This window comes from Podarcis bocagei (genome assembly GCF_964188305.1).
Source record: "Podarcis bocagei genome assembly, chromosome: 18".
Classification (NCBI taxonomy): domain Eukaryota; kingdom Metazoa; phylum Chordata; class Lepidosauria; order Squamata; family Lacertidae; genus Podarcis; species Podarcis bocagei.
Window position 1 is genome coordinate 3,035,903 of NC_138144.1, and position 8,904 is coordinate 3,044,806.

At 50.7% G+C, this 8,904-nt stretch overlaps 1 protein-coding gene across 1 annotated transcript; it reads left to right on the forward strand.

The window, feature by feature from the left end:
- Nucleotides 1–1,464: 1,464 nt before the first annotated feature.
- On the forward strand, nucleotides 1,465–8,099 carry ATP5F1D (ATP synthase F1 subunit delta). Its single transcript, XM_081178084.1, has 5 exons — nucleotides 1,465–1,662; nucleotides 3,988–4,141; nucleotides 4,961–5,049; nucleotides 6,888–7,015; nucleotides 7,949–8,099. Exons 1-4 carry the CDS (start codon nucleotides 1,531–1,533, stop codon nucleotides 7,008–7,010), a joined length of 498 nt encoding a protein of 165 aa, XP_081034210.1. The 5' UTR covers nucleotides 1,465–1,530; the 3' UTR covers nucleotides 7,011–7,015; nucleotides 7,949–8,099.
- The last annotated feature ends 805 nt before the right edge of the window (nucleotides 8,100–8,904 follow it).

Genomic DNA, 8,904 nt, shown 5'->3' on the forward strand with positions numbered 1-8,904 from the left:
CTCATGACCCCAAGTCTAGTGCTCTGCCACCCGAGTGACCCAGGGTTTTAAAGGGCGATGACAGTTATTGCGATAATAGGTAAAGGGAAAGGGACCCCTGACCATTAGGTCCAGTCGTGGCCCACTCTGGGTTTGCGGCGCTCATCTCGCTTTACTGGCCGAGGGAGCCGGCGTACAGCTTCCGGGTCATGTGGCCAGCAGGACTAAGCCGCTTCTGGCGAACCAGAGCACCGCACGGAAACGGCGTTTACCTTCCCGCTGGAGTGGTACCTATTTATCTACTTGCACTTTGACGTGCTTTCGAACTGCTAGGTTGGCAGGAGCAGAGACCGAGCAACGGGAGCTCACCCCATTACAGGGATTCGAACCACCAACCTTCCGATTGGCAAGCCCTAGGCTCTGTGGTTTAGCCCACATCCCATTGCAATCATAAGCAAGGCAGGAAATGGAAAAGGTGGGGAGTGGGCGTGGCTTCGTGGGAAGGTTCGGAGGGCCGGGGGAAGGGGTCTGGGGGCCGCATCCGGGTCCCGAACCGGAAGTGCCTTTTTTGGGGGGGGAGGCGGCCTTCCTCCTCCTCCTCTTCCTCACCGCAGCGCTCGGCCGCCGAGGTAGTAGAGGAGGCCGATGCCGGCCACGCCGGCGATGACGTAGAGCGCCCGGTGAAGCGCCGGCATATGCAGGCCCAGCAGCCCAGAAGACGAGGAGGAAGAGGACCCGGATGTCGCCGCCGTCGGCGCCGCCTCCGTAGCCGCGGTGTCCCCGGCCGGAGAAGTCTTGTTCCCCGCCGCCGTGAGTGTCAGCAGCGCCGCCGCCGCCACCCAGACGAGCCTCGCCGCCGCCGCCATCCGGGGCTCCGCGGTACGAGTAGGCCGCGCCGGAAGTGGCGGCGGGGAAGCGGTGCAGCGACGGACCGGCTTCCGGTCGGCCGACGAGAGAGTTTCGGGGGAGCGGCTAGAGCGGCGCTCCTCAGCCCTCAGCTCCTGGTTTTTCCTCTATGGACCCGAGTTAGGCTTTTTCCCTCAGGGAAACCGGGAGACGTCAAACAATAACAGTGTCTTGTCGGGGGGGGGGAATGGGACTACAGTTCCCATGTGGCATAGCGCGGGCGGCGGCGCCCGCCAAGAATTCGGGCCCGGCGCTGTGCCTGACGGGAAATGCAGTTCTTGCCGCTCGCGGTGGATTGTGGGGGCAGCAGCTCCTGAGGAGAATGAAGGCGGCCTTTTTAAAGACCCGCTTCCGGTGTGGTGCCTGACGGGAAATGCAGTCCTGGCTCTCGCAGTGCATTGTGGGGGGGGCAGCAGCGCCTGAGCATAATGAAGGCGGCCTTATTAAAGATCCGCTTTTGGTGTGGTGCATGACGGGAAATGGAGTCCGGAATTGGTGCCTATGAGGAGGCGCGGTGGCTTCTGGGAAGCTTCCCGTCAGGCCCCGCTTCCGCTCGGCGCGGTGCATGCCGGGACCTGTAGTCCCAGGCTTCTGCCGGCGCCTTCCTTCCCCGCTGCTCGTCTCCGCTGTGCCCTTGGCGTCGCCATGCTCCCTCTCGGCCGCTTCCTCGCCCGCCGCGCCTGGGCCCTGGGCTCCCGGGCCCACGCCAGGCACTATGCCGAGGCCGCCCCTGCCGGGCAGGCCCAGATGGCCTTCACCTTCGCCTCGCCCTCCCAGGTAGTCGCCATGGCAACCAAAGGCGGGGGGGGGGAGGATTTGGGGGGGGACTTCTTTAAAGACTGGCCTTTAAAGGGTTAACTTGCAGCAAAACTTAAGATCAAACCAATAATTAGATAGATTAAGGGCTATGAATTTGCTGAACCAACCATTAAAAGGGATACAAGAATGGGAGATGTGAGGAAGTCAGGAAAATATGTGAATTTTAGATATAAAATAAGAATTTTTGTGTTTTTTCTATATGTGTTTTTCTTTTTATGTATTTTTGTATTTTAGTGCTTAATGTCTGTATTGTTGTATTTTGTAGTATGCATTGTGTGTTTTTATATCCTTTTTTGTCCTTGTATTTTTTCTTCTATTGTTAAAACCCAATAAAAAACTTTATAAAAAATAAAAATAAATAAAGGGTTAACTTGCAGCAATGGGGGGAGCCTGTGGAACCCCCAGCTACGTGACGAGCTGCCAAGTTGCTAGTCCACAAGGTCGCTTCATTGGAAGGGGAAAGGGGCTTTAAAGGGTTAATTGAAAGAGGCTTATTTTTTTCAAATAATATTTATTATTTTCAGTAGATAAACTGAAAAAAGAAGAGGTTAACAATAATAAAGACAAACAAAAAATAGGAGAAAAAGAGAAGAAAAAAGATACATACCACATATTACCACTTAATTAATTTTAATTTAAAGAGGGTTAAAGGGTTAAATTAAGGAGGAGGGGGGTAGTATGTGGCTAGTCAGCCTGCTCCAAGTGTCCACAAGGTCACTCATGACTTCATTTGTTTATTTTATAGGATTTACGTAATAATAATAATATTTTTAATTATTCTTTCTTTGAATAATTACATTCGCTTCTTTGCAAAAGATCAACAGGAGGGAGATTTAAGAGGGTTACTTTGGGGAGGAGGTGCTTTTGAATTCTGGTGCTGGAGGAGACTCTTGAGAGTCCCATGGACTGCAAGAAGATCAAACCTCTCCATTCTGAAGGAAATCAGCCCTGAGTGCTCACTGGAAGGACAGATCCTGAAGCTGAGACTCCAATACTTTGGCCACCTCATGAGAAAAGAAGACTCCCTGGAGAAGACCCTGATGTTGGGAAAGATGGAGGGCGCAAGGAGAAGGGGACGACGGAGGACGAGATGGTGGGACAGTGTTCTCGAAGCTACCAGCATGAGTTTGACCAAACTGCGGGAGGGAGTGGAAGACAGGAGGGCCTGGCGTGCTCTGGTCCAGGGGGTCACGAAGAGTCGGACACAACTAAACGACAAAAAAACAACTTTGGGGAGGAGTTGTTGACCTGCAGAACCTCCTGGTTAATGTGGTTTAGCCTGGGCAAGGCACTAGTCCACAAGGTTGCTGGATTGATAGGGGGAGAGGGATTTAAAGGGTTAACTTGGAGGGCCAGGGGAACCTCTGGGTACATAGCCTTGTCACTAGTCCGCGAGGTTGCCTTTCTGAAAAAAGTGCACATGTAGTTTAAAGATATAAAAGCATCAAAGAGAAGTTTGCACAAGCTTGCTCTGGTTCCCGTTTAGAATTCAGTTAATCCCTAAAATCTATTGCTTTAAATGCTTTGAAACTGGAACCTTGGAAACAAAGCGTATCTGGTGGTTCTGTGCTTCTGGATTGTTTCGATTGACTTCCTGTATTTATTTATTTATTTGTCGTTTTATCACATCTTCTGTGTTAATTGTGTACTTAAAAGAACATAACAACATAGACACATCTTTGAAATAAATCGACAAAATTAACTTGCCGGTAGCTAAGCCCGTATAAAGTGTGTGTTTTGCAGCCAAAGAGTCTTTGCAGAGCCTTTTAAAAATAGGGATGGAGGGCTAAATTTTGGGGAAGGTGTTGAGAAAGGGCAATCTGAGGGGCGGGGGAAGGCTGTGGAACCCCCAGCAACATGATCCAGTACCGACCTGCCCAAGCAGACTGAAAGACAGAGCCGTATAAATACGCTGGAAGGCTGAATGCAGAAAAGCACCGTATTTTTCGCTCTGTAAGACGCACCAGACCACAAGGCGCACCTAGTTTTTGGAGGAGGAAAACAAGAAAAAAAATATTCTGAATCCCAGAAGCCAGAACAGCAAGAGGGATCGCTGCGCAGTGAAAGCAGCGATCCCTCTTGCTGTTCTGGCTTCTGGGATAGCTGCGCAGCCTGCATGCACTCCATAAGACGGACACACATTTCCCCTTACTTTTTAGGAGGGGAAAAGTGAGTCCTATAGAGCAAAAAATACGATAGCTTCTTGAAATGACCAGCAAGCTCAGGTGAGTCTGTAAAGGACCTCTCTGCTTCTTCTCACACGCTCCCTGTCCCTTTTTTCAGGTTTACTACAATGCGGCCAACGTGAAGCAAGTCGACGTCCCCACGCTGAGTGGATCCTTCGGCATCTTGGCCGCCCATGTTCCCACCTTGCAAGTCCTGAAGCCTGGAGTTGTGACGGTTTATGCCGAGGACGGCTCTTCCACAAAATACTTCAGTACGTTTGGAAACTGGGGCAGGGTTGCGGTTTTGGGTCCTTTGCAGTGAGACCCCCCAGTGAACCATGTTAGAAACTCAGATACAGTGGTACCTTGGTTTAAGAAAAAGCTTACCGTATTTTTCGCTCTATAGGACGCACTTTTTCCCCTCCAAAAATGAAGGGGAAATGTGTGTGCGTCCTATGGAGCGAATGCAGGCTCCTTGGCTTCAGCGAAAGCAACGCGAAGCCTCCGAAGCGCAGAGGGAGCGCTCCCTCCGCGCTCCGGAGGCTACGCGTTGCTTTCGCTGAAGCCTGGAGAGCGAGAGGGGTCGGTGCGCACTGACCCCTCTCGCTCTCCAGGCTTCAGGGATAGCCGCCTGAAGCCTCCGGAGCACAGCGGGAGAGCAAGACTCTCCTGGCTTCAGCGAAAGGAACCGGAAGCCACCGGAGCTCAGCGGGAACTTGCACTGCACTGCGAAGGCTTCAGAGATAGCCGCTGTGCTCCGGAGGCTTCGGGTTCCTTTCGCTGAAGCCGGGAGAGCAAGACTTCAGGTGGGTTCTGAAGGCAGCCCTGTTTAAGGAAGCTTTTAATGTTTAATAGATTGTTGTATTTTAATATTCTGTTGAAAGCCGCCCAGAGTGGCTGGGAAAACCCAGCCAGATAGACGGGGTATAAATAATAAATTATTATTATTATTATTATTATTATTATTATTATTATGTGACCATCTTTCAAGTTCCATGGAGGAAATGGAAGGAATAAGGAATGTTTCATGGCCCTGTTCTCAGCTAATTCTTTTGTATGTGTTTTCCCCCACCTTCCTTGAAATTTTGCAGTTAGTAGCGGCTCTATCACAGTGAACGCAGACTCTTCGGTCCAGCTGCTTGCTGAGGAAGTAGCGATGTTGGATCAGCTCGATGCTGCGGTGAGTGGCGTGCCAGCCCTCTCTTTCCTCTTCTCCCAGAGACTTCCTTACATACCCAGCTGGAGCCTGTCCTTAAAATCCCTAAAAATATCAGAGGTCTGCTCCATGGTCATGCAGAGATTCTTCTGATTTCATAGAATCATAGAATCATAGAATGATAGAGTTGGAAGAGACCCCAAGGGCCATCGAGTCCAACCCCCTGCCAAGCAGGAAACACCACCAGAGCACTCCTGACATATGGTTGTCAAGCCTCTGCTTAAAGACCTCCAAAGGAGGAGACTCCACCACACTCCTTGGCAGCAAATTCCACTGTCAAACAGCTCTTACTGTCAGGAAGTTCTTCCTAATGTTTAGGGGGAATCTTCTTTCTTGTAGTTTGGATCCATTGCTCTGTGTCCGCTTCTCTGGAGCAGCAGAAAACAACCTTTCTCCCTCCTCTATGTGACATCCTTTTATATATTTGAACATGGCTATCATATCACCCCTTAACCTCCTCTTCTCCACTTCGCATTTTTCTGTCCAGTGTGTGGCATCAGCGACGTCACAGACAGGAGCATGACTTGCTCCCCATCTGTAGCCCAATTTTGTGCTGGCCTAGGGGGTTAGCCATTTTTAGAAGAGATTTTATCACTTTGACACCTTAGTTCGAAGTATACCCTGCGGGCGTGAGCTTAATCAGTAACGTAAACGGCGTTTCCGTGCGCTCTGGTTTCCATCATGCGCCAGAAGCGGTTTAGTCCTGCTGGCCGCATGACGCGGAAAGCCGTCTGCTGACAAACACCGGCTCCCTTGGCCCGAAAGCGAGATGAGCGCCGCAACCCCATAGTCGCCTTTGACTGGACTTAACCATCCAGGGGTCTTTTACCTTTTCATCTGTAACGTGAAATATTTTCCAAGTTTGTTTCAATACTGCAGGGATGACCGCATGCAAGACTTTAACAATTGTGCGTGCATTGCTTTTTTGAAATTTTCGGTAGGGTTTGTAGTAAAAGAATACTTTATTATAAAGTAACAGTCCAGTAGGAAAGGAAAAAACCAGGGTTCACAGCCATTATTTCAAAAAACACAAGTGCATTCTCAAGAGAGAGCACATTGAATTAGATGTTGCCACAGAAAGAGACCCGGCGCAGAGAGAATGCAAAACAAACATTATAATTACAGAATGGAAATGTACTTGCCTCAGATATTGCTATCCATGTGATTGGCCTGTCATATGTCTGCCAAACAGAGGCAAAGTCTATAGATATCCTTTATTGAAAAGTTACTGTACTTTTCCGTCTACAAGACGCCCCCATGTATAAGACTCCCCCTATTTTGGGGGACTCTAATTTAAGAAAATGGGGGGAGATGGCACAGAGTTGTTGAGCTTTTTTGCGGAGGATTACCCAGGGACGCGGGTGGCGCTGTGGGTTAAACCACAGAGCCTAGGACTTGCCGATCAGAAGGTCAGCAGTTCGAATCCCCGCCACGGGATGATCTCCTGTTGCTCAGTCCCTGCTCCTGCCAACCTTGCAGTTCGAAAGCACATCAGAGTGCAAGTAGATCAATAGGTACCGCTCCAGCAGGAAGGTATACGGCGTTTCCGTGCTCTGCTCTGGTTCGCCAGAAGCGGCTTAGTCATGCTGGCCACATGACCCGGAAGCTGTCTGCAGACAAACGCCGGTTCTCTCAGCCTATAGACTCAGAGACTCTTTCAAGCCCTGTGACATGTTCAGACGATAGCGTTTTGTCCCCATCACCCCCGCCCGAAATGCCCTCCCCGGCAACTGTCACGTTGCTCCTTTTTTCCTCTTCCGGATCTGATCCTGATAACTTTTGTTCCCCCCTGCCGTTCGCAGACAGCCAAGTCGAACCTGGAGAAGGCATTGTCGCAGCTGGCATCCGCCTCCGACGAAGCGGCAAAGGCGGAAGCGCAGATCAACGTGGAAGCCAATGAGGCGATCGTGAAAGCTTTGGAGTGAGGAGGGTAAGCCCAAATCCACGCTCTAACCATTACGCCACGCTTTCCCAGGACCCCAGTTCCTGGCACTGAGGGTGGTTCGAAGCGGTGAGAGAGATTTGTTGCTTCAGACAGATTTCCTGCCGCTAGGTGGCACAAAAGGGCTGGCAGACAAACAAAGGCAAAATATATCAGGTGAGCTTTCCGGCTCCCCTTCCTAATTGGCTATTCTGTGACTTTGCTTCCGTTCCATCCTGAAAAAGGAAATGATTGCTGCCTTCTCCTTTTTTGCATCAGCCAAGGGCCCCAGTGGGAGAAAGGCCACTCTATCCCCAACTCTCTGTGTCAAGGAGGACCGAAAGAGTTCTGCTTTTTTCCCCAAAATTTTTTTTACAGTGGTGCTTCGCAAGACGAAAAGAATCCGTTCTGTGATTCTCTTCGTCTAGCGCTTTTATCGTCTTGCGAAGCAAGCCCATTGACGGATTAGTTAGCGGATTAGCGCTATTAGCGGCTTTTAGGGGCTTATCTACTGATCGGATCAGTTGATAAGCGGCTTAGCGGCTTAGAAAAAGGGGGGAAGGAAAAAAAAAACAGCAGGAACTCGCAAGACATTTTCATCTTGCGAAGCAAGCCCATAGGAGATTTGTTTTGCGAAGCACCTCCAAAACGGAAAACTCTTTTCGTCTAGCGAGTTTTCCGTCTTGCGAGGCCTTCGTCTTGTGGGGCACCACTGTATTAGTTTTCACAATATTATAAACAAGCAGACAAACAGCGGAGGGGAGCCCAAGGGGCTGAAAGGTCGGTGAGTTAGGAACTTCCCCTGCGTATGAAGGCAGGATCTTGCTGTGTTGAGCGGATGGGACCGAGAGTGAGTCCATTCCTGGATTGCTGGGGGGTTGGACTGGATGAGCTTTGGTGTTCCCTTCCAACTCTTTGATCCTATCGTTTTCTCCGTTGCAGGAATACCCCGCTGCTTTCTGGAAACGGCCCTGTCTCTCTTTTCCCTCTGGACCTCCTTCTTTTTGTCCGTGCAGATGGTTTGGGTAAACCCCATCAATTTAGCTTTTGACCAATTAAAAAACGGGTGGAAAATCTGCGAAAGGCCCCTCTGCACCTTCGTCCTTGTTTACATTCTTGCCTGCGGCTTAAGAGCCCTTGCGCCGTTTGCAAAACTGTGCACCTGCTTCAGTTGAAAGCCCTTGTTAGCTCAGTTGGTAGAGCATGAGACGCTCAATCTCAGGGCACGAGTTCGAGTCTCACATTCCTGCGTTGCCACGGGTTGGTCCAGATGACCCGCAATGTCCCTTCCAACCCTATGTTTCCATAGATCAGGAAGGAGATGACGTTCCCCCTCAAAGCCGCCCCCTCTAGTCGCCCCACAAAATCCTGGAAATGCCAGCAAGCCTAATCTCCCAGGTACTGAATTCCCAGGTGAGCCCAAAAGGCTAGTTAAGCTGTTCATCCGTGGCAGGCTGTGGGGCGAGCGGCTGTTGGGGTCCAGGGAAAGGAGGGAAGCATCACTTTGAGAGCGTTTTAAGGCCTGTGGGTTTAGGGAGAGGTCAGAGCTAGGATGAGACAGGCCAGGACGTTCGCAGTGACGGACTTTTGGGCTCTCACCTCCGACATTTCACACCTGGGTGAACGTTTTTTAGGATGCAGCTTACATCTGCGGTTGCTTTCGAACTAACATTGCATTTTCATCGTCGTAACCTGCCCTGGGACCTTGGGCTGTGAAGGGCAGGTCAAAAGGTAAATGTACCCCTGACCGTTAGGTCCAGTCGCAGACGACTCTGGGGTTGCGCGCTCATCTCGCTCTATAGGCTGAGAGAACCGGCGTTTGTCCGCAGACAGCTTCCGGGTCATGTGGCCAGCAGGACTAAGCCGCTTCTGGCGAACCAGAGCAGCGCACGGAAACG